The sequence below is a fragment of the Euleptes europaea genome, chromosome 3 (genome assembly GCF_029931775.1).
Source record: "Euleptes europaea isolate rEulEur1 chromosome 3, rEulEur1.hap1, whole genome shotgun sequence".
Taxonomy (NCBI): Eukaryota; Metazoa; Chordata; class Lepidosauria; order Squamata; family Sphaerodactylidae; genus Euleptes; species Euleptes europaea.
Window position 1 is genome coordinate 46,325,151 of NC_079314.1, and position 26,758 is coordinate 46,351,908.

Consider the following 26,758-nt stretch of genomic DNA (forward strand, 5'->3'; position numbering starts at 1 on the left):
CCCCATCTGAAATTTTTTAAAACAGATTCTAGGATAGCTTATGCAGCAGAGATACTCACTCAATGGCTCAGCAGCTACACGTAGCTCTTCTGTGCACCATTCTCCAAGTGGCACCTGTTATGATTGGGGACCCTGAAACCATAGCAACTGTTTATTTTCCCAAGAAGAGAGAGTCAGAGAAAACAGAAACTTGGTTTCATGGAGTATGTCCTATGAGGGGGAGGATTCCTAACTCTGGATTGGGGCAGCGGCTTTCACCTAAGCAGGCAGAAGTTTTAAAAGGTGAAATCTTCCTTTGTTCTGGGTTCAAACAATATTTGCACTTTCCAGCATGCTTTGCTCGTGGAATTAGCACTGGGATACTCCACAACTTCCAGAGGTACACTTATCCCCATGAGTTACTTGGGCAAGTGAGCCAGGAAAAATAAATTCTGAACAACTTTATATCTAATATTATTAGGTCCAACTTTAGTGCAAAATAGCACTGTAAAGATAGTTAAAAATACAACCACTATACGGAACTCATGCACTGCCCTTCCCTCAAAAGATACAGTAAGGACTGGACCGAAATATATGGATTTAATATTTTCCCCATAATCTTTTAAAATGACCTGTGTGTGATGAGTAGTTAATTAACATTTTCTGAGCAAGCCTTTCATCAGAATCCACTAGAGATGTACCTTTCTCTCAGGGATTTATGAGTTCAAGATGACATGAGTTACACATATGCAAATCAGAGCCCACTGGGAGGAGAATATAGCCTTTAATTTGCATAATTCCCCAAGACACTGAATGAGATTTTTTGTACAATTTATTAAGCATGTGTATTTGTGACAAGGGAGGTCAGAAATGGATGCCAGTGCTTGCTACACAGACTGTTTAAGGATGTTCACTGTCAGTCAGGGGATGCCAAGAGAGCAAAATGGAAGTGAGGTGTCAGAAGGCAAGGGTATTTAGTAAACAGGGATATAAAGTAAATACAAACAGACAATATGCATTTTAGGCAGCGACTGAAAGCTTCAGAACAGGAAAAATGGAACTGCACTTTCACCCCAAACCAAGTTGAGGTTTATGTATTCATCCTGCCACCTAACATTCAATACAACTCTTTCTTACATTCTCTTTCTAAAAAAATAAGACTAATATAGTTTCCATATAAGTGGAAAATATGGGCTTTCTCTAAAGGTTTCCAGGCTGAGATTGAGAGCCGATTCATATGCATAGAAATAACAGCTAGCACAGACCTCCCTGGACAGTATCGCTTCAGAGTGCAGGAGAGAAACTTTCGTTTTAAAAAAAATACCACAGGAAGTTAGCCAGAGAGAAAGGTTTGGGCTTGACATGCTAATGACCGCCATCAGAGATATTTACATGGGAAGAAGGCTATTCAGATTCTGCTTCTTATGCTACATCTTCCTCTTTATCTCACCACAATCCTGTGATGTATGTAGGCTTGAGCAAGAGTGACTCTCCCAAACTTTATGGCTCCGTAGGAATTTAAACCCAGGTTTCCTCAATCCTAGTCTTACACTCTGACCTCTTCCTCAGACGAGAGGGACTACTCTCATTTTTTAATGTGACTCCTCTCTGTAGATGTGGCTGGTTGGCAGGCAATCTTTATTCACTGCCTTGGCCAGGGAAGATCCCACATCTGTGAGTCCCAGTATTGTCGGATTATCAATTTAGAATCCTCATTTCAGAGCCTCAAAAATCCCAATTATTATCCAGCACTTTCATGGGGTCATGTATGTACTCCATCCCCTGCTATTTGTGTTGCACTGATATGTTCTTCATAGGGCCCACTCAAGTCATTCAGTTTCCCTGGCAAAGTGCAGGGCAGCAGTGGCCAAGACTTGGCTGGGGGAGTGAGCGCATCCCATCATTGCCACCCTTTTGGGTCAAGGATAGGCTCCAAAAGCAGAATGCTATGCGTTCGTCTCCAGCCTGCTCCCAGCAGCCATGCTCGTCCCCTCCCCTGTACCCTGCCATAATCAGAGAGACTCTGATATCTTCAGGAAGCACCAATCCCACCCCAGACAAGCTAGACAGGGTGGTGCTTCCCAAGGATGCCCAAGCCCCTTAGTGATTATAGCCACAGGAAGGGAGGGAGGGAGTAGGGTTGCCAGGTTCCTCTTCACCACCGGAGGGAGGTTTTTGGGGCGGAGCCTGAGGAGGGTGGGGTTTGGGGAGGGGAGGGACTTCAATGCCATAGAGTCCAATTGGCAAAGCGGCCATTTTCTCCAGGTGAACTGATCTCTATTGGCTGGAGATCAGTTGTATAAGCAGGAGATCTCCAGGTAGCTGGCAACCCTAGGAGGGAGGGAGGGAGGGAGGGAGGGAGGGAGGGTGGCCAGATGCCAAGGGAAAGGATGGGACAGCTGAGGAAGCTGCAGGCCATTGGGGCAAAAGTGCCACCCCCGGTCATGAACCTACCCTGGTTCTTCCGCATTTCCTCCTTCGCACCATGAGCAACAGCAATCCCAGGAATACCTGGTATTTCTTATACCTAGCCTAGTTTTAAAGCTCAGAGTCCTGGCTTTCTTTGCTCTCTCAAACAAACACACACACAAAACACAATTCAGCCTTTTCTTACTTTTCAAGCAGTTCTGCCAAAGAGAAGTAGCTGGCAGCCCTCTTACACGATCTGAGAAGGAAAATATTTCACATCTCATATTGAGGGTCTTGTACATGTATGACAGTGTTCACATGTTTGGCAAATATTTTTATCTTCTTAAGTAATAAAATGTTAATGCAATTTTACTTCTTCATACAACTTTTCCATTTATGTTTGCATGAGAACAATTAAGCAGAAAGCAATCACAGTAATATGGTAATTACTGTTCCTTCTCCTATGAAATAACACTTTAAATTTGTCACCTGCTAGGCTTTAGATGCGAAATTGCTGCTTAGCTCTTCCCCCACACACACACCATTTTTCTCACTTTTCTAGACATAAAGGTACATATTAGCTGACAGCAAAGAAGTTTATTTTAATGGGGTCATGGAGAACCTAGATGTTGAAGCATCCTCGACAGGAAATCACGCACAACCTCAGCTCACCTCTAGACTCATGCCATCACCATCAAGGCTTAAAAGGCGTCGGGAGCCCCGTGGCGCAGAGTGTTAAGCTGCAGTACTGCAGTCAAAAGCTTTGCTCACGACCTGAGTTCGATCCCAACGGAAGTCGGTTTCAGGTAGCCGGCTCAAGGTTGACTCAGCCTTCCATCCTTCTGAGGTCGGTAAAATGAGTACCCAGCTTGCTGGGGGTAAAGTGTAGATGACTGGGGAAGGCACTGGCAAACCACCCCGCAAACAAAGTCTGCCTTGGAAACGTCGGGATGTGATGTCACCCCATGGGTCAGGAATGACCCGGTGCTTGCACAGGGGACCTTTACCTTTAAGATCTTTGTCACGGGCCTGGTTTCTATGAAGCCAAAACATTGACTACCACTACTAGGAAGCAGAGCCTTTTGGGTCATGGCCTCACAATTATGCAATACCCACCTCCAGTTTCTCACCTGGTGTTGAAACATGATCAGTTTCCAGTCCAGATCAAGACTATTATGTTCATCCAGTGCTTGAGTGGGTGGTGTAAAGTTTTGTTTTATTGATGACTTTATTATTGTTTATTGGGTTGGTTAATTTATATTTTAGTTTTACAGCTGATCCTTTGCTCTGTTGTTCAGTGTAAGTTAAATCTGCTTTTATACAGTTTGTGGGGGGGTTGTTCTCAAGTTGGTGCTAACTACTCTAGTATGGCTACATAGCTATGAACTGGTTTTGCTGTTGCTTTGAATTAGTTCCTTATATTTCATTTTGGTGAGAGCATTTAAATAAAACACACTCACCCTTGCATGGTTTTGAAAAATCAAAATTCTAGCCCTCATTGTTATAGCCCTTTAAAAAAAAGAGCTGAGCAAAAGAAAGGTACTCACTTTTTTTCCATTGAAAGGGTTAACATCAATGGGGTGGTGGAGGTGGTTTCAATTAGTAAAATTAATAAAAAGGTGAAACCTCCTGTTCCCTCCCCTCCCCACATGGCTGGCTGCACATGACTTGGAATTTTACTTTAAAAGACTAACAATGAAATGCTAAGAACACTTTCCTGAGAGTAAGCCCCACTGAACAGACCTGAGTAGTGTGCTGAGTAGACCTGCACTGCAAGGAAGATTTATTATTTCCATCATGTCTAGCTTGACGCTCTACTGGTAACCCTGTTGTTGCTAAGGCACTGTGGTGTGTTCATACCCCTCTCTTCTGTTTTGACAGAGAAGTGGCAAGGCTAGAAGTAAAGAACAGCCGCCATGCAACACTAAAATAGGACTAGACAGGAGGTGGCAGTTATTAACTATCCCTTAGCCACTTCTGCTGCTGCCAGGAGAGGTCACAGTGAGTGACAGTTACTTGCTTCCTACTGCAGAGAATGTTAGAAGAAGAAGAGTTGGTTTTTATATGCCGACTTTCTCCACCACTTAAGGGAGAATCAAACCGGCTTACAATCACCTTCCCTTCCCCTCCGCATAACAGACACCCTGTGAGGTAGGTGTGAGAGAGCTCTAAGAGCTGTGACTAGCCCAAGGTCACCCAGCTGACTTCATGTGTAGGAGTGGGGAAATAGGGCATGACAAGACAGCAGCTACTGCACAAGGGCAGTTACCTCAGGTGTGTGGCTGTTGAATATTGGTGCCCTGTATGGACACGGGTAAATGATCACAGTGGCCTGTGCTTTGGAGCAGATACTCCAGTGATATTCACTCAGCAGCTTGGGGAAAGAGTTGCCAACCTTCAGGTGGAGGCTGGCGCTCTCCAGAAATAATGACAGATCATCAGATTATAGAGATCAATTCCCCCTGAGAAAATGGCAGCTTCAGAGGGTGGACGCTATGGCATCCCATCCCTGAGCTCCTTCACCCTCCTCAAACTCCACCCTCAACAGGGTCCACCCCCAAATCTCCAGGAATTTCTGATTGACTGATTGACAACCCTACCGCAGGAGCCACATGTGGCTCTTTTGAACACTGTTCCACAATGTGGCACCCACCCTTGTTTCAGGGAAAGTGGGCAAGGCCTGGGGCCTTGTAGTTGGCAGGTGATTCTCACCTTGAAACAGATGCTGCCAGAGGAACAGTTAAGCTGTGACCTTCCCTGAGCTGCAGACTTCATGCCAGGGATGAAAGTAAATGTTACTCTTTTGGTTGATGGTAATTGCTAACGTGGCTCTCTGTGAGCTGTAAAGTGAGTACCACTGAGTTACTCACTCCACAGATATGTACCAGCATAGAAATTGACTAGCAACCCCCAGGGTTCTGCTATTGGCTGCTGTTGAAATTCTCTAGTATGGGGACCGGATCCACTTTCCCATTCAGTGATGTTCAGTGGAAGAAAATATTGGTCATCTGATAACAAAGCCCTGCATGAACCATGCTAAAAACCATGAGATGCTGATTTTTAGGAGGAAAAAAACATTTTAGATAAATGTCATTTTAGTGGGATTTTCCCCTGCCATACAGGAAGGATGGATACAAGCTTACCTTTTGAAAAACATAATCTTAGTGTGTTATTTTGAGTCTTGTAATTATCACTTTTACTGCTGTAAGGATGTAATAATGTTAATGCCTCAGTGATTTTGTTAAAAAAAAATAGAGACAGCAATGCTCAAGCAGGGGGCAGAAATTAATGAATAAAAATGGCTGAGGTTCTGAACTGTCAATCTGCCTTTAATGAGAAAAAGTGCTCTCGTGAGAGATGAAGAATTACTGCCAAATTCCTCCCCCCAAGTTATATTTGTGCTGCCCCACTGATTTTAGAAAGGAACATAGGTAAGTAAGAGGAGCATGGCGAGTCTGATATGGCTTCTTAATTGTTTTTCTTGTAAGGCAGATTAGCAGATCAGAAGCGCAGCCATTTTTAACCCTCATTAATCTCAGCCCCCTCGTAGTATGCTAATGGGACTTCTTTCTCCCCGGTACTCCCTTGTTCCCTGCATAATCACTTTATCAACTGCAGAGGCTAGAAGCCATAAGTTAAGTCTTGCAAAAATAACAGGATCACCCTTAAAATTATGCAAAGAGTTCTCATTTATGGTCTACATTTTTGAAGCCTTTAAAGGCTCTTAAGAGTTTGTGCCCAGGTTCCCCCCTCCCACATAGTAATGAGCACAGCACTAACACTAGACTTGAAAAACATACAGATACCCTAGGAAACAAGCCAGGTTCTTGGCTGCAGTGGATAAAATACCAGTTGTGACAAGAAACCTACCTGACCACTGCAGTCATCTTCAGAGGGCCTGCTTCGGGTGCCCCCAGAGTATTCACACCAAAACTCTGGAACTCTCTCCCTGGGGAGATTCGCCTGACCCTTGTTGCCCTCCTCCACCATTGGGTGAAGACTTTTTTTTGTTTTTGTTTCACTTGGAATTCCTTCAGTGACTCCTTCCTCTTCCTCAACATTTAGCTGTTGTTTTTATCTTTTGTACTTATTTTAAGCTTTGGCTTCAGCTTGCTTTAATGATATATTTCTTTAATGGCTTTCAAGGTTTTAATTTGCTTGTTTTTTTAGGTTTTTGTGAATTAAATGAATTTAAGTGAATTGAATAAACAAATAAATAAATTTAATCCCAAATTGCAGACTATAGACGTACACAAATGAAGACCATAATAGAAAGCACTTTTATACTGATTCAGATGATGGCCGGCCTTCCCAGGGCACAGGCCTTATCTCAGTGAACTACAAGTCCAGGTACCAGTAACAGCATACCAAATTTTAACATGACGTTGACACCACAGTATCTGCCAACTGGATTATGGTTTGAAAAAAGACCAAGAATTGAAGCTGGCATAATTCACACTCCAATAACTCCAGATGAGCTCCCTTTTAATGTAATAACCATGTCATCAAACCTTGCCAATGCAGTATATCAAAATACAACATTATCCTGGGATAGTAATTATATTATTTGTTCTGTATAATATGGCTATATATTGTAACCACAAGTTTTTCCTTAAAATCTTCAGTTGATATGACCATTAACTTGCTATAAAAATGGATCTTCCCAAAAATATTTTAGGCAACCATGCTCATGAAACTTCCATATGCATTTAAATTTTCAAGCCGTCATCAATAATAGGCAAAAAGTATCTCTCACATCCACACACCACAGAATTATCTGCAAACGTTTCAGAGTTGTTGTTTTTTTGTAAGGTGTTGCTTGAGCTCTGTGTACTGTTCTATAGTAAATAAACATACTACAATATTCCCAGCAACAAAACTCACCATAGCAGCAAACAATATACAGGCAGCTAGCTAACCACCTAAATGTTATCTAAAAGTGAAGACTAAAAAAGTAATTATACCCCATGATTTGTTTTAAAAGAAATGTATATTGTTATAAAACAATAATTTTAGTAGTAATCCTAAAAGCTAATGTGGTGTAATGATTGGACTTGATCTAGGAGACCCACATTTGAATCTTCGCTCTGCCATGAAAGTTTGCTTGGTGACCCTAAATCAGTCAGATGTTTTCCGCCTAACCTACCTCACAGGGTTGGTGTGAGGATAAAATGGAGGAGAGGAGAACTATGTAAGCCTGCTTGGGTCCTCATTATGGAGAAAGTTGGGGTATAAATGAAGTAATCAAATAATTTTAGCAGTAGTTCTATGACAGCAGGGTGGAAAAGGTCAGCAAAGCTACTGTTCTTTCTTAGAGGAGTAGGGGATCCTGTTGGACGGGGTCTTACTCCTGCTGGATCAGCAGACAAGCATCATTTCAGTTTCTGGACTCCTTCAGTGGGAGACACTTTCCTTTTCCTGCCTAGGAAAGGAGCACAGGTTGTGATAGTAAGAATTCCTCTGTTTAAGTGATGAATGTCTATACCCTTTTCCTACCAGTTCTCTCTCTCCCCCCCCCCTTCTTCCCATTGGGCGTTTACAAACAACATCCCCCCTTTTTTTCCTTACTAATTTGCTGCTTCAGCCAAGGCAACCCTAATACAGTATTCTGAGGCTAATGGTTTGGATGGATCTCATTCATCTTTTGTGAAGATGTAGCCAGTTCTTCTTAGGCCAGATCACAGATGGCCCAGATCCTATAGCGGAACTGAATGCAGCAGTTCATTTGAGTCCCAGATATGGAATGTACATTGAACTTCTCTAGGCCATTGTTTTGTTTTCCATATTTGTTGGCATATTCTCGTTAAGATTTTGATAGACTCTGTTTCTCTCTCTGAGCTGTACTGAGATAAACTGGGAGAAACAAATCACCAGGAGCAGATGGGATATCAATAGAGCTATTCCAAGCCACAGAAACAGAGTCTATCAAAATAAAGAATATTCCAACAAATATGGAAAACAAAACAATGGCCTAGAGAAGCTCAATCTACATTCAAATTCCAAAAAGAAATTTCAAAGACTGCAGCAACTATCAGCCCATCCTTGTCAAGTGAGTGATCAGACACTTCAGACTACAAAGCAAAATCATCCTGATCTGTTCTGATGGCAGCTTGGGATGGTGCTGGGCACTGTCAAAACAGCCTGGGGATATTTGCCCCGGGGGGGGGGCTGCATGTGCAAGCATTCAGTGCATATGCAGACCCCCAACAGAGCAAATAATGCCACTAGGGGCCACTTGAGCTCAGGAAAATAGCACAGGAGAGAAGGAAGGAGCCCTTCCTCCCCCCCGCACCATGGCCCCTATCTGAATCAGGCCCCTGCAGCACTTCTAAACAGAGTTGACACTGGGATTTAGCAACTGCAATATGATTGCATGTGTCTATGGCCAACTCATATAAAAGGTAGCATGTAGTCTGGCTCTGACTCAGCCTCTTCCCTCTAGCAGAGGCTGACTCAGCCCTTGGGCAGCTTAGTCAGTGACCCACAGAAATAACATCTCAGTATAGTCTGAACTGTACTTCAGTTTATTGGCCCTCATCCACCCCATGATCTTCTCCAAGCACCTGTTCAGGACTTCCGCATACCCATCAGACTCAGCTGTTAAGGAAAACAGAGCTGGGTATCATCTGCATATTGTCCAAATCCCTGGACAATCTCTCCCAGCAGTTTCACGTAGATGTTAAAAAGCATGGTAGACAAGACGGATATCTGAGGGATCCCACAGCATCAATGCCATGAGGCTGAGCAACAGTCCCCCAGCTCTACCTTCTGGAATCAGCCAGTCGCGTAAAAGAGAAATCACTGAAGCATGGTGCCTCTACTCTAAACCCATCCACCAAGAGACCCAAGAAAATGAACAGGACTACACTATCCCTGTCACTGTCCCGATGAAAATCATCAGTCATTAAGGCCATTTTTGACCCATGCACAGACCTGAATCGGGATAGAACATATAATTGTATTTGGGGGGGGGGGGGGTTTACATATCTTGTCCTGATCTCCCCGAAGAAGATAAATGTCTTAAACAAATAATAATTTAAAATATTCTCCCCCCATATCCCAGCACTGATTCTTGAAAACCAGGTCCGATTAATGACATTCGGCATTTCCCCCAAAGAATCTTTTCACACAACAATAGCACCTTTGCTCTCATCTAAGATCCCTCCTAAGCCCCTCTTTAAAAAATCAACTAAATTTGCTCCCCAAAACCAGGCTCACAAGGTTGATAAGCCTTTAATAGATCTGTCTCCAACTAGTTTAAAGAATGCCACCCCAGCTGAATCAAATCTAAACTTCATGTACCATAAATCAAGCTTACCACCAGACTCTAGATGCTCTCTGCTCCAGCCATGTAACCCTGTCGATGATATATTCGAAATGGAGGATGCAAAGCTAATCAGTTCTTTTCGAATTCTCCCAGCAAAGGAACAAAACAATATAATAATGAGGCTAGGGAACCTTAAAGACAACCTTACCCAGATTAAGTCAGCACAGGCCCATATACTTCCATCTAAACTAAGGGTACCTACCCTTTTTACTAAAATTGAGCATCAACCAAATTCCAAACACATGGTTGATATAACTCCTGACTTAGTAAAGCAGCCAGCTCAAGAGTCTGACTTACCTCAAGGTAATGCCCCAGTACCTCTGGAACCAACCATAATAGTGTGTACTCCTACAGCAAATCCTAACTTGCTTATGGAGATGTCTCCTATAGCTCTCCCTAATAAAGACAGACTCTCATTTTGCTGCAAATTTCTCAGCTGGAATGTTGCTGGATGGTCAGCCAAAATTACTGATTCTGATATACAGTCATTTCTTTCGACCTTTGATATCATCCTTGTTCAGGAAACCTGGGCCACAAATGAGACCTTTCTTCCAGGCTTTTCCTCTTTTACTCAAAAAGCAATCAAAGGATCTGTGGGCCGCCCTCGTGCAGGACTAGCTTGCTTTATTTCCACTTCTTTAAGCATAAGCTCAATTGACCTTCTTGTGGCTGATGAGTTGGCGCTAGCAGTTAGAGTAAACCTGACTTCTTTCCCGCTTATTTTATTCTCTGTTTATATTCCTCCCGCTAGATCAAGTAACACTGCACGAAACTGGGCCCGTCTAGAACTATTTGATGACATCAAAAACAACCATCCAACTATTCCAGTTCTTATGGCTGGTGACTTTAATGCACGAATAGGGCCGGATGATAATACTCTCTTCCAAAATCTTATAGGGAATTTTGATTAATCTTTTCTGAGCTCCCTATGGTACACCAGAATTTCCAGGGACTCGGTAATTAACTCTTCCAGCTTAAGTCTGGCCCAATTCGCTATCCAGAGAAACCTAATAATAGTAAATGGGCGATCGCAGGTCGACCCTAATGGAGACTTTACTTTTTTTTAGCCAAAATGGTGCCAGTGTTATCAATTATTTTCTGGTTTCACTAGATCTCTTACGTTTAATCAGTAATATGGAAGTCTGTGATTACATGGGCAGTGACCATCTCCCTATTTCTCCCTATGGGTCAGAGCTCTGACCCAAGCTGTTATCGTCCAATCAGCCTTTTGTCTTGCTTAGGTAAAATGTATTCTTCCTACTTATTAAAGAGGCTGTTGGACTGGGTTGACAGTAATGACATCCTTGGCTGGGAGCAGATTGGCTTCAGAAGGGGTTGGTCTGTTACGGACCATCGTTTAGTGCTCTCTCACTTAGCCGAGAAATATTCCTACCAACCCAAGGGAGAGGCTATGGTTGAAACTATCAAATTCTACTATGGTTAGGAGGTTACTATGGCTCATTCAACAATTTCATACTGACCTCACAGCTCAGGTTCGCTGTGGCGACCAAGGAGAACTAACTGAACCCTTTGAACAGGCCAAGGGAGTTAGACAAGGTTGCCTCCTTGCTCCTCTCTTATTTAATCTATATCTGAATGATATGGCAACCAATTTCTCAGTCTTGTCACCCCCCAAAGCTTCCAAGTAATCCCACCCCAATTCTACTCTATGTTGATGATGCAGTTCTCCTGTCCCGCACAAGAATTGGTTTGAAAAGATCTTTACAAACCTTCTCTGAGTACTGCTCTAGGGAAGATCCTAAAATAAACCATCATAAATCTAAGATTATGATCTTCACTAAGAGGAGAAAAATGCCTCTTTTTCGCTGGGTTTTAGACGGCTTTGAGGTTGACCAAGTCAAGGAGTTTGTTTACCTCTGCATTCTTTTTTCCCATAACCTAAATTGGAATGCCCATCAAAAAGCAGTGTTCAACAAAATTAAACCTGGGGTTGGTGCTATTGTCAACTTTTTTCACACCAAAGGTGGCAAATATATTCCAGGGGCTATTCAGGTTTTTAATCTAAAAATTATCCCAATTATTCTTTTTGGTGTTGCCATCTGGATAACAGTTGTCAATGAATCTATAGATCGTCCATTGCTTCATTGCTTCAGTTCTTACGAAAACTCTTGAACGCCCCTCGATGTGTTGCTGGCGTTATTCTTCGTTCCGAGTTTGGCCAAATGTCACTCGAAGCTAGGGCATGGTTGGCTGCCTTTAAACTACACCTTAAACTGTGCTTTAGCACTGAGGGCTTCCTAGCTTCTCTGAAGCATGACCCTTTTAAATCCTCATGGCAAAAAATCTTAGATGAGAAACTGTCATTGTTGGGCTTCTCGCAGGATATGTTATTAGATCTTGGGAAAACTGAAGCTTTCACCAAAATTAAAAAGCGCATTAAAGAGCTTGATTATAACAGCACTACTTTTCGTGCTTGCCGCATTTGTTCATCCCAGTTCTTTGGAATACCACCACCACGTGGTTTGCCTGCTTATACATATTATTTGACAACTCCTCGTCTTTCTAGAGCCTTTTGTTTAGCTAGACTGAATGCTAACCCCTCTATGGTTATGCAGGGCAGAATTTTGAATATACCATATCCAGACAGGACCTGTCCTTGCTCTTCTGGCTCTATCGATTCACTAGCTCATGCCCTTTTGGAATGCTGCTTTTACGAGGAACTTCGATCACATTATATCTCCCCCCTTTTAACATACAAATCTAATGCCTCTGTGTCTGACATAATGCCTTTTCTACTAAGCGATAGGGATCCCAAGGCTATATTGTCAGTGGCAAGATTTGTTTCAGTCCTTATATCCCTCAAACACTAGAAAGATTTTTATTTAAAATATTTATATACTCACTTCCCCCCCCCAAGCTCTCTGGACCCAAAATGAGAAACAAACAAAACAAACTAGATATACAGTAAATTGTGCCAGTCACCAAAAACCGCATTCTTGCATCAGTCACCCCACCCACACTCCCTATTTAACGCCTAGCAGAGCTTCAGGTACTGCAATAATTATGTTCAATATTTTCCCACTCATGGTGTAGGGAGGGGGTCACAGAAACACTCAGTGTAAAGATATCTGTTCATAGTACTTCCACATATTATGGAGAGACAAAAGGAACTCCGGATGTGGCTGCTGCTTTTGGTGGCTTCCATGTTTCATGTCAACAATAGTTCCATCATGAATCTAGGCACCCTGTTCTCCCTCCCTCTGCCATTCCCAACAGCAGATTAGCACTGTCAGATCTGACAGCAGTAATGACACATCTAATAGAAGGAGATGTGGTAGCTTGCACGCATCCCATTGCCACACCTAATAAGGATTCTGGGATGAGGGCCTGTGGTCCTTTGATACCACAAAAGACCAAGATGTGAGAGAATAATCCATCTGTAAAATGTTTTGATTTGTGGACAGTTACAGTGAGCCTTTCCAGAGCATAAAATCTCACACTGACTGACTCGCACATATACTGTCATTTCAGTGAATTGCTGCTCTGAAAGCAACATCCCCAAATAAAATATTACCGACCGATTAGAGGAACTCAGCTCAAGATAAGTGGATCAACCCCAGCCCACTGCAGCTGCTGTAGGGTAAATTAAACCTTGCATTATAAAGGGAAGAGTATAGGACTTTGACTGGAAAGACCAGGGTTTAGAACCCTGTTCAGTCATGATGCTCACTTGGTGGCTTTGGAAAACAACTAACTTTCACCATAAACTACCTCACAGGGCTGTTAGGAAGATAAAATGGGATAACTCCATGTCTACCATATATAGGTAACTGAAGGATGATTTCAGTATCACATTTATAAGTGTGATAAATAATTCTTATAAATATTATAGTGTTATTTAATTTTGTATGTTAATAAAATTAATAAAAGAATACTGATTGCAATACAAAAATGTTATGGCTGTTCCTAATTTCTAACAGTTTAAATTAATCTTGTACCTAATATTAGCGAGGATGTTACATCTGTCCTGAAGAGTGTTAAATAATATTGGCTTCATTTCAGAACCATTCATCCAATCACCCTCTTTTTTTGTTCTGTAATGCATTTCTAATTTTTGTGACAGTAAATCTGAAAAAATCTATAGCACTGCAAGCGGAACAAGAAAAGAATATTACAGCTTCTATTTATGTCTATTTTCTAAACTGAAAAAGACTGAGCATGTATTATTAGCTAGTTGAACAGAAAAGAAAATCTGTTGGGTTAATAATGCTTCCACTCCTGAGCTAATGCATAGTGCAGGATGCAATGAAGATCTGTGAAGTCAACATCACACTTTCCCACAAGTACATTGAGCCGGACTTGACAGTACAACAGACTTTTATCTTTATCGGTTGTTGAGGTTCATTCCCACCTAGAAATGTTTATGAAAGAGGAAAATTTACCAACTAAAATGTAAACTTTGCTGACCGATGTCAATTTGGCCCCTGTTCACAATTCAATTAACTGTTTAACAGATTCTCCCAGATATGATGCTATACTGCTATTTTATCTCCGTTAATTAGTAATTATGCACTGGCAAGAAAAATAGGATCTCTTTCCAATTATCCCAGAACTCAGTGATTATTTAAACTTGGCTAATTAGCAGCGGAGGACTGGTACATCTTCTGGGCAAATTGTGTTTGATAATCCCTATTAAAATATACATGGCGGTTGTTGACTTGTAACAAAAAAGTGGCAGTTCAAAGGGTATTAGATACAGCACAAGGCAAATAGGGGCCTATTAAAACTTCCCCAACTGTTCTAATGAGAATGCCGAGGGTCATTTTTCCTGGTTTACCATCTGCTTGGTTCCTGGCATGAGCCTCTGGTGTGAAGGGAGGGTCCGGGAGCCCATTTGGCTTGTCATAAAGTAAACCAGGGACATGAAGCCCTTTCAGCAGCCTGCAGACGAACACTTCAAGAATGTTATGTTAGGGCATCCTAAAACTTTCTCTAAATGCAGCAGACATTCTGCATTGCTTTTTAAATAGTACCCAGATACCAAAATGCACAAATACAGCAGCCTCTCTCTCTCTCTCTCCCCTTCACTAATAACATAATAATAGCAGGAGGCATGCATTTTCCTCTGTCTAGAACTGATCTCTCATTCAAATCAGCCTGTGAGGGGAAAGGCTGATGTCCTGAGGCAGCCTAGAACACACCCTAGACTCTACAAATGCTACAACACTGTGGGGGGGTCAAACAGAATTTGAATTATTTCATGAAATGTCTTTAAAGCACACCCGTTCGTTCTCTCTCTCTCTCTCTCTCTCTCTCTCTCTCTCTCTCTCTCTCTCTCTCACACACACACACACACACACACACACACACAGTGCAACTAGATACCCCCTTTTTAAGTCCCCCTCTTGAGTTTTGCTGGACAGTTGTTTGAAGCACCTCCTGGTGTGTTCTTGCTGGGTCTTTTTGTGTCTTTGCTTCCCTTTAAGCAGCTCTGTGTTGTTTTGTTTTGTATTGTTGTTGTTTTTTAACACAAGGCTGAAAAACACTCTGGAGGCTTGAATAGGTGGAGGAAATAGGGTCACAAACATGAGGGAAAAGAGAATAGGGGGGATTACTACAATACAGATTAGTATTTCTTGTAATGATGGAGCAAGAGCAATACTTTAACTATGAGGGCTAGATAAGCTGTTGAAATATAAATGAAAATATATTTAGTCAGCCAACAGTAGTCTTAATTTTTGAACAGTCCAATCCCTGAAAGGCTCTGAGCACTAAGGATGTTCATGATTTGAAAAAAAAATCCAGTTCATTTCCTTTTAAAAACATTTTTTAGCTTTTGTTATTAAAGCTATTTGTTTTAGTTAAATCAATTTGGTTTTATTTTCACAGTTGAAAATGCATCACCTTTTTCTCCATCCACTTGGGATGACATTCTCAGGGACTGTAACATCCCCTCCTCCAATCTATGGGATACTCCCTTCCAAATTGCAAACAGATAGGAGAAAGCACCCCCTGCTTTGCAGTCAATTAAAACTGCTGCTTGCAGAGCCAAGCACAGGGAGGCATTTGGCAACCTAAGAAAGCAGATAGCACAGCACAGTAGAGATCTATGATCTTGTAAGCATAGTGTTTCTAGTGAATGGAGACATACCTGCTGGGATGCTGTTGTCTTGCTGTACGTGAGTGATTACAGCGATTACTCATTACAGAGAGAAGATGCCAGTTTTTGCCTGGTGTTCAGGGGGAGCGATCATTTACCTCCATCCATTCCCCACCCACAATCTGTCACACTCCCTGTGGTTTCAGGGGTGAGCGGGAGAACAAACATTATGGGGGAGAGGAACAAGTATATCATTCATCACTATTCCTTCACTGCTATTCCCTGCTCCCAGTTTTGAGTACTTCATGCCAGGATATGCAAGCAAAACATTTGCCCTGTGCCTGGCGGGTGCAGCGCCAGAGGACAGAATAGCAAGCAAACAGGAGCCAGTGCTATATATAATCAAAGCCTTTCCCTTCCAAACCAGTCAACCAGCAACTTGGTGTTCTGTAGCACAAATGTCTTCAGTGGCAAGATCTGCCTAACTCTGCTGATTAGAAAACAGCCCTCTCAGTTAAGTATCTGTGGAGTCACTTGATCCCACCTTCCTCTGACCTTCTTGAACTGTTATCCAGATAGCTAAGAATCAGAATAACAGAAAGATCCAAATAACCCATCTTTCTACAGCTCCAGGATGCACTTACTCAGTACACAATGGATTCTTCAGACTGTATGGTTATGCTGTAGTTCCAAAAGTAAAGTCATAGCTGGAAATTTTTTTTTTGCAGAGCACAAACGGTTATTCATAATTAAACAGCAAATGTCCCAGGGGCATCATGTTTTAAGATTCATATTGACAAGCAAAATGAAGAATTTCAGAGCATGCACCACTGACTTACAACACTCCTTTGGATATTTTCTGCCTTTAAGAGCCTCATTTCCTCCTGGTCAGCACAGCATGCATTTTTTCTTGAAGTCTTGCTGTTTGGGTTGTCTTGATAAACAAGCCTCTGGCCACATTACACTTTTAAAAATGCCATTCATAAAATAGTTTTAATCAAAAGAAGAGACAGAGTCTTGTTTGTACTGGGGGGAAAACATTGACTAGAAAAACATGTTGTAGTCTGGGTTCTGGAATCTTCTTGAACTGTTATCCAGATAGCTAAGAATCAGAATAACAGAAAGATCCAAATAACCCATCTTTCTACAGCTCTGGAATCTGGAGTGATCCATCCTACCAGTCTGCAAGTGGAGCATTGTTAACTCCTACTTTCAAGTGATACAAGGCAACATTTATCTGTCCACTCAAGACCAATTCATACAGTTAACTGAGTTTAAATTAAAAGGAAGGGGCAGATACCAGATCAGATGTGAAATCACTTGTAGCTAGGGTTGCCAGGTTGCTGGAACCGGCGGGTAATTGCTCACCAATCCAGCAGGCTGCTTGGAGTGGCTGCCATGTGCGTGCACAGCCACACTCAACATGCTTGCATCACTGCTGGGTTTACTCCCGGAAGCGTCGCATCACGATGGAATGCTTTACTACTCAAACCCATGGGGCACTTCCAGGAGTAAACCTGGCAGTGACGTAAGCACATTGTGCGTGGCCCCTCAACCCTGCCCCCCAAAAACCTCCCACTGATGGAGAGGGAGGACCTGGTAACCCTACTTGTAGCCTTAGGCAAGTCTTCATATCGCAACTTTACAGGGTTTTGGGGAGCATAAACACAACAAGAAGAGCCCATTAGGCAGTGCCCCCCTATTTATAGAATTCCATCCTTTAAAAGACCCACTAGACTTTCTAAACAGGCCCATTTAGAAGGGCCTTAAAACATTCTGATGCTACCAGTTCTGATGAAAATATGGTTACTTTGATCTTGTCTCATGTTTTACAATTCAAATTATGTTTACTGGGTTTTAATGTATTTCACTTCTATTGTCAGCTACCTTAGCAATTATTGTTGAAGAAATATATAGATAAATATAATAAGTTTATATTTTATCCCATCAAAAAGCCTAAACAAGTAAGGATGAAGAAAGACATGGTGGTAGTGGTTTGACAAACATTCAGCATGTTCTGGGATGTTTGTTTTCAAGGCAGATAATTTGTATTCATACCTTTTACTCTATGTCTTTACCTTAAAAGCAAGAAAATTCTACTCTGTGTTGCTATTGCAGAGATTTCAAGTGGGAAAAGTTTGAATCCTTCACCACCATGCAAGGCTGTTTTTTTCCTAGAGGCATTCACAGGGTATATTTCCAGGGCATTCAACAACAGCTAGATCAGAACATCCCATGGACATTTCGTGCAGTTTTACTTGATATTTGGATACTGGTTGGGGATCTAAATAGTGCTGGTGGAAGATCAACATTTGCTTTTCCTGGCAGCTCTCTCAAGTCCTGCATAGCCCGACAGTTCATTCTTCCTGTACTGAAAAGCACCAGTTGAAAGACAGTTCCTCTCCAGGTCTTTATTGCTCCACAGCCTCACAGTCTAAATCAAACAGGATATTCATATGGAATTGAAGAGAAATTAAATGAAAACTTTGTGTTGTGGAAGAGGTGCCTGCACCTTAAACTCAAAAAGTAAACACATTGCATCCAGCCCAAGCAGTTTATATCATGAGCTGCTAGAGATGCTGTATGCTCATTTTGTGGCATTTTATTGCTCCGACCCGGATAGCCCAGGCTAGCCCAATCAGATCTTGGAAGCTAGGCAGGGTCAGCTTTGTTTGCATGGTAAGCTGCCTTGAGTTCTGTAAGGTAAAAGAGCGGCTAATAAATATTTTAAATAAATAGAAATAAATAAATAGTACCTGGAAGGAAGACCACCAAGGAAATCTAGGATTGCTACGTAGAGGCTGTTTGCACTAAGTCTAACTTATTGTACCCCCCACGTGCATTTCTGCTTGCACAAGATATTGTGCAACCAATGTCTGGGCATTACAGGGCTGGATCTAGGGAAGCCAAGGGGGCATCTGACCCAGGCAGCATGCAGAGGGGGCAGCAGCAGAAGATTATATAAAGAAAAATATGTATATAATTTATGGGGGTCATCAATGTGCACTTTTGCCCCCCTTCATAAAAAATGTAGTTCCAGTCCTGGGGCACTATAATATATATACAGAGGAATGTGCTGGGTGTTGCACTAGATCTTGCACAAGTGGAACTGTGCTATGTCTATTTATGTTTCTATTTGTGATTGCTAGATCCAGGTCCTTGTCTGAACCTTGCATAATCTTAGCAGCATGCAGCTTCACACAATCCCGGAATATAAACAGTATTCGGCAATAGTATTCAACCTTCGTGAATCAATAAACAGCAAACAATTTCATCATACTCCGACCTCCACTAGCAATGCCTGCTTCTCTGTAATAATACTCAATTCCTAAATGATGGAACTTTTGATTTCCATCCATCTTTTCTGTCTGTGTTAAGGAATGGGGCTTATTTCCCATATATCCTCCATGTTCCTAGCTATTAAAATGAAAGAGCTGCTTTCTATCTTTATTGATTTTTTCCTCAATATCAAACATTAAAAAGGCTTGGGTATAAATTTATATTACAACAATTAATCATTTGCAAACCCTCAATTTCCAAACAGTGCTAGAAACTCTTCTACCATATGCTAGCAAGTAAGTGAAATAAATCTGTTATGCTGTGTCGTTTCTTAGGGACAATGGTGGAGACAATATTTTTCTTTTTCCAACTCCCATTTAATACCATAATATTTGTATCACAATGTGGTGCTCAGACCCAACTTTGGTCATTTATGCATGGGTAATTTGATTCACGTTTGCCCCCGACTGACTCAGTTCTTCCTTGGAGTTATGCATGATTTTTTCAGCCCTCAGAGGTCACTTTGCTCTCACCCCACGCTTTTCTTGGGTTTTCCCAATGCTGCTTTGCCATGGATTTAAAGTCTGCTCTGAGATCGACTCAGTTCAAATGGTAGACATTTGTGTGGATAAGGCATTCCAGGTTTTCCCCTCCTCCTCCAGCCAGCAGGAGCCATGGGGCCAGAGGAAAGGGGCGGGGGGAAGCAAGTGTTCGCATACTCATGAACCAACACATCCGCCTGATTTCCCCCTCCCAACAGCGTCTTGGTCTACTTGTTAGTAATGGGGCTTACTCCCAGGAAACTGCAGAGGACAGGCAGCTGAGTCCCAGGCTGGTTCCCCCCCACTTTTTGTGGAGGCATTTAAAAGGGGTTAACTTTGAATGGGGAGGAAGAGAAGCTTTTTGGCGGGAACGTGAGGTATATGGAGGGGGAAAGGCCATTGATATATGCGCATGCACATTCTCTCTCCGCAGCTGTCACCCGTTTAAAGATGGAGGAGGGAGGCGGGAAAGGCCATCCAGAGCAGGCCCTCAATGGCTGAAGGGAGCAAATGCTCCGTGAGAACAAATGCGCTCACGAGGTGTCGGTGGAAGCGCTGCCTCACCTTCCTTCTCTCTCTCCCCTTCCGCAGCTATTGCCTGTTTAAGGCCGGGGGAGAATGTGGGTCAAGAGAGCAGTGAACCCTCTTTTCATCATGTTTGGTGGCTTTGTGATAAAGCTAAAAACTTTTGGGATATGATATACAATGAGCTAAGGTTAATTCTACAACAAAATATCCCTAAAACTTCAGAGATGATGTTGTTAAGTATTATACCGGACTATATTATAACACAACGGACCTTTTTACTCTATGCCACCACAGCTGCGAGAATGGTCTATGCAGCTAAATGGAAAATGACTGAAATACCGGACAAAACTGATTGGATTCATAAAATGTTTGAACTAGCAGAAATGGCAAAATTGACTGAGTTAGTAAATCAAAAAGATAATGATGAATTTGTTAAGGAGTGGGAGGCGTGGATTGTTTATTGCAAAAATGAACTTAATGTGCAAAATGTTAAAGGTTATACCTTAGACTAAGTTAATTTTCTTGTTTCTACTTTTTTTCTTTTTTAATAACTATAGAAGGTTTTATAAAAAATTTTTTAATAAAGAATTAGAAAATAATTGCTAAGAGGATTACGAAGATAAGTCAGAGATAGAAGAAGGAAGGGGTGAAGTTAAAGTAGGGGAAGATAATTGTTATATATATGTTAGTTTTAATTGAGAATTAGAAAAGATTGAAAGGCAATGTTAATTGATTGTATCGAATATATGAAAAAACAATAAAAAATTTTTTTTAAAAAGAGCAGTGAACCCAAAATAAAATTCCCATGCATAAAAGACCTTTAATGCAGATCCTGGGCAGGCACCTTGATGCAATACCTTCTGTATTTTTGACATGTCTGCACAAGATCAATGTTTGAAGAAAGAAAGTAAGTGGGAGTGGGCTTGCTGGCCCCACGCCTGCTTGTGACTGAATACTCTACCCTTGCCTCTACCTATACGTGTTCACCTCTTGCGGACAGAGTACTTACAGTGTTGTACAGTGAATCTTTCCCTGTCTCCATGACTAGAAGTGCTGCTTTTTGAACATTTCTAATCATGGAGAAGGAGCCTATAGAACTCCTGTGGCCATAAAAGATAAATGGAGATAGGAACGGGTAGGGTCATCATGCTCGGTTGCAAGCAGTGGCAGGGTCAGCTCAATCACAGTCACCCCCCCAAATACACATTAACTCTGTATTCACTTATGCCGTGTGTACAGAGCTAGCTTAATATCATGTACAAAATTAGATACGACATCTGTACACACAATGAGGCTCTTAGATCTCATTGATTTCAAGGACACTTCAGTTACGCACAGTTATCTCCGTAGTGCAACTACTGATTGCAATCATCAGTTCCCTCAGCAAAGCCAGATATAATACTCCAGAGTAGGCACTTTGAGCTCTGGTTCCACCAGTTTTCTCAGAGGAATTCAGATTAAACTTCTATTATTTTTTTAGGAGAGAAAGCTTTGTTTAACAGGCAGCACTAGATGGAGATTTCAGATTGGCACTAACATGGTACCTGGGGTGGCAATGTGTTTCCTGGCGCATGCTTGCTTCTTGTGGATAAAATCCAAACAGTTTTGAATAGAGTAGAAAAACTGTGGCCATGCAGGGAGCCAACCTGTCTCTTTCCTTATAAGCTGAAATAAAATAGCATCTCTTCCTCCAAACAAAGGCTGATCCTCGCTTTCTTCTACAGTCAAGTTTATTTAAAACAGTCATAGACCAGAATATAAATAAAAACACAATTAATCCATAAGTAAAATAGCTTACATACTGCCAATAAACATCTTATTAAAATACGAATTTACATAAGGCATCTTTATACGCCACTCCCCCTTTTCTTAATTTTAAGAACCAGCCAACCAAATTTGGCAACTTTACAGGTAATCTCCTGCTGCTTATCCGATAGCAGGATTGAAAGAAGAGACCTTCTATTTTCATGAGGGTAACATGCAATTATAGGCACAATCAGGGATTCTCTAATCTGCCTATATATTCTACACTCAAAGAATATGTTCTAAAGCCTCTACAGAGCCATCACCGCACTCACATAGACAACTTCCATATGGCACGCCTCTATATCTTCCCTCTAGAACAGCTGTGGGTAGCATGTTATATCTTAACAAGGTAAAAATCCTCCTATATTCCTGGTTATCCAATAACTTAATATATGGCATCATGACCACTCTATTCAACCCACTTATATCATAAAGAGGGCTCCTTAGCCTATTCATATCGTGCTGTCTTTCGACATCCAATATACGGAGTTTAACAATTTCTCTTGCCTGAGCATAGTCATTTGTTTTGTAAAGTTGTTTCGACAGGCCATAGTAGCTCAGTTTTTGCTCAATCATCTTACTCCAAGGGGAGACAAAGGTATCTGCCAGGGTGAGTGAAACAAGTCGCCCAGGGAAGTAAATCAGCTTAAGCCAGTAAAAAATGGCAGCGATCCAAACTCTAGCCTCGACCGTAACCATTCCAACCTCCAGTCGAATGGCAGCATTTGACACTCCAGTAGATACTTGGAGGATATTTCTTAAAAATTTAGATTGAGTTTTTTCAAGTAACATCTTATTTGCCATTATACAGAGTGGGGCTCCATATAATAATTGAGCCAAGGATTTCATATTAAAAAGCGTAATAGCGGCCGCCACATTCCTACCCCCCTTAGACCAATAAAATCTTTGAATAGCCCCCGCACTCATCTGAGCATTCAGTGAGACATGGGCTAAGTGGGCATTCTTCGAACCAGACTCTTGTAAAGTTACACCTAGATATTTATAGGTATGTACCTGTTCTATCGGGGTAGTGTCTAGACGCCATGAGTGTTTTTTTGGCCTCTTAGCAAAGGCCATTATTTTTGTTTTTGAATAATTGATCTCCAAGCAGTTCTCCTTACAGTACTGGTTAAATGCATGGAGGGCCCTTCTGAGACCAATGGGAGTTCTAGATAATATTACTGTATCATCAGCATAAAGAAGAAGATGTAGGTGTTTGTCAGCTAACTTAGGGGGATGAAACGCTGGACTTCTCAAATAATCCACAAGATCATTAATGTAGAAGTTAAACAGTAAGGGAGCCAATATACAGCCTTGTTTCTTCTACTTCGCTCCTTGATGCAGGAGGTAATTCAGAAGCAGTTACCTCTGTTGTAGGAGAACACTTGGCTTTGAACCTTCTAACACTTTGTGTAACTTCCCAACATTTTGTAATTGACCCTGCCCCCATGGCAGCCATTTTGTGGCAGCATCCACTTCCTTTTCTCAAAACTCTAAAAGTGCCTCAGACTCAACAAGTGTTGGGTTGTGCCACAGGTAACATCAGCATGTTGGGACACTGGTCATCACTCCCCCTCCATTTCCCTCTAAGTATTGGTGGAAAGGGCCTACTGGGGCCAGGAGATCTCCTGCCCCCAGCAGGAACTTGGCAACCCTACTTCCTGGTAGTCTGAATAAGACCAGAAGAAACATATGCAAGTCATTCTCCTCCTTGTGTAACGGAAGTACACTACAAATTACACTGTAGCTGCATGCAGTAAAGCTGTGGTAGCTTCATCAGTCACAAAAGGCTCTTAGGCATGAAAAATTTGCATTCAAGAAGAATGTATTCAGTTGTTTCCCCTACAAGTTACTTCCATGGAGACACACACAGGATTTCAGTCTTGACTTTATGAGGTAAGCACACTTTCAGAAGAGTGAAAGGGGGTGGGGCAAGTAGCTGGAGGGGGATAGTTTCAGTAAAAGTGGCTGGTAGGGGAACAGTTAAATAGTTCCTTCCTGCTTGGTCCCTAACTGCCCTCTACTTTTCATGGTGGTTTGCAGTGAAAATAATTAATATTCTGACTGACCTTCTTTAGAGCTTGTAAAATTGTTTGAAAAGAATGATAACATTTGAAAACTAGGTAGCCAAACAGTTTCAGATCTAAGGTTGCCAACCTCCAGGTGGTGGCTGGAGATCTCCCACTATTACATCTGATCTCCAGGTGACAGAGATCAGTTCACCTGGAGAAAATGGCTGCTTTGGAAGGTGGACTCTATGGCTTTGAAGCCCCTCCCCAAACCCCACCCTCTTCAGGCTCCACCCCCAAAATCTCCAGGTATTTCCCAACCCAGAGCTGGCAACCCTATTCAGATCGATATTAAAATACGTTTATATTTATATATAATTTTCATTTTATTAAATTTGGGACTTACCAAATCCAAAAGCACTGGACCCGCCAATACTCTGGGAAGCCTGAACACTGGTAGATGTATAGAGTCCCGTGACCAATAAGCCATCAAAAAAGGTGCTTGTTGAAATTGTCACTGAAATAGAAGAAATGCAGAAAAACTGAACATTCCCAATTCCAAGGAAAAGATTCCAACACCCTTTTGTTATCCATGCTGTTAAAACTTTATTCACTGGGTACAGTTGCTGCCAAAAAGGAAAAGGTTAACCCACATGTCTTTCCTTTATAACCCAATCCCAACTCACTTGCATGGCAAGGTTGCAAAGGCCTGCATGCAACTGGCGTACAAATGTGGCACATGTGGAACAAACATTTCAATCTTACTCCCCAGAATACTGGTTAACAATACATGAATGGCAAACACAGGCAGTGCATGCTCTCTAAACCGGTCCTTAAATACCTTCACAGCCAGTGCCCCAAGTTTTTAATGAAAGCAGATGAAGCATAGCCAACCTCTTCTTTGGCATTAAAACTGAACATTCACTTTTCCAGACTATAAAGGGAACATCAAGACAACATTGAAATGAAGGACCTGCCTTAAATAGCAAGCAAATAAAAACAGAGGAGCTTTCTTGAAACTCAGCCTCTATTCCTCATGAATCTACCTGTACAACTGAAGTAACAATTCCAAAATTACAAGCTATTCATTACATAGTTAGTAATAAAATTCACAAATTGTGCCATACTGAGGGTACACATAATACCCAACACATCTGAGTACTTGCAACTGGGATAATTAATTAGGCAGAGGTTCCTGAGCATGGTTTTAAAACCATGTGCACACGCACAAATGTAGTCTCTGTTGCTCTGAGAACCACCAGTGAACAAGCAACAGCTGTGTTTACCACATAATATCTACAGCTGCCTCTCTAAATCGTGTGGAACTGGTTTGAGTAGAGCTGCTTCTGATTTTAAATAGTTATGCCAGTCAATCATGAAGAAAAATCCTCAGAAGGGTCTGTGCATATTTCTTTATTTTACTATATACCCTCCCTCTGCCTCATAAGGGTCACCAAGGCGGCTAACAATTTAAAACATACATAATAAAACCACATCTTAAAAACTACTAAATCCAGCAAAAAACACCTGGAGATTGGCAAACGTACGGACAGTGGCTAAGAAGCTCCTTGATGTATTTCCAACATCATGTTTGGTGGAAGTCATCCAACTTCTCTCCAAGCAAAGAAATTGACTCCAGATTACTGAACGTGGTGATTTAAGACTCCTGCTGAGCGACTTTAAACCAGACATTGGGAAATTGGTATCACTTCATCAAGCCCATCCATCACATTATGAATTTACTGTACAGTGAAGCAGTTACTAGATATGGTATCTAAAATTCTTGCTAAATGACTATCAGACTTGTTCATCAATTTTGTTGAATAAGTTAAACTAAAAAGTTTCAACTGAATTTTGAATACATGTGCAATTAATTGTTACTGTTTTGAATTTTATTATTATCTTCCTTATATGGTTGGGCAAACCACTATTCTGCATAATGCATTTTATAGGATTGGTTGGGGGCACTGGGGATGAGTTTATGGAACCAATGGGGCAGTGGTTTGAAAAGTTTGGAAATTACTGCTTTAGAGTATTGAACAGTTAAGTCTGCACACGATCATAAATTAGTTCAAATGAGAAGATGGAAATAATCCATTGGCAGATGTTAAAGCATTCCCTGGCTCATGGGCACCTGTTCTGACGCATAGTACAACTGAGGAAAAGCACAATAGTTTGAACTACTGAATCCATTTGGCACTCAAGAGTTGAACTGATTCTTTTTTGAACATTTTCTAATACCTCTGCCTCATTCTTCTACCTGATATTACAATTCAAACAGTAATATACTAAGCTTAATCTGTTTAAATGGCCCTAACTGAGAAATTCACTGGCATTTGTCCCCAATATAAGTACTACAAATAAGTAGGACTGTTCTCTATAAGATGAATCTCGATGAATCTCTTCCCTAAGGTGAGGAATATTGTGAGGTAGGGAAAGCTGAGAGTTTGTAATGGGCCTGAGGTCCCAAGTGTAATGGGGAGGGGCCATGGTTCAGTGGTAGAGCATCTGCTTGGCATGCAGGAGGTCCCAGGTTCAATCCCCGGCATCTCCAGTTAAAGGGACTAGGCAAGTAGGTGATGTGAAAGACCTCTACCTAAGACCCTGGAGAGCAGCTACCAGTCTGAGTAGATAATACTGACTTTGATGGACCAAGGGTCTGATTCAATATAAGGCAGCTTCATGTGTTCATGTGCAAGCATCATTTAAAATGTTTTTGGAACTTCCCTCCCTTATTTGGGGAAGGGTCATAGCTCAGTGGTAGAGCATCTGCTTGGCAAGCAGAAGGTCCCAGGTTCAATCCCCAGCATCTCTAGTT

The 26,758-nt window shown here is 41.7% G+C and overlaps 1 protein-coding gene across 1 annotated transcript in view; it reads right to left on the bottom strand.

The window, feature by feature from the left end:
- Positions 1-26,758, bottom strand: part of RELN (reelin) — a 362,044-nt gene that overhangs the window by 260,644 nt on the left and 74,642 nt on the right. The window contains exon 2 of the mRNA XM_056847774.1: positions 24,347-24,457. Within this exon, the coding sequence (XP_056703752.1) occupies positions 24,347-24,457 (111 nt within the window). The remainder of the gene's footprint in view (positions 1-24,346; positions 24,458-26,758) is intronic.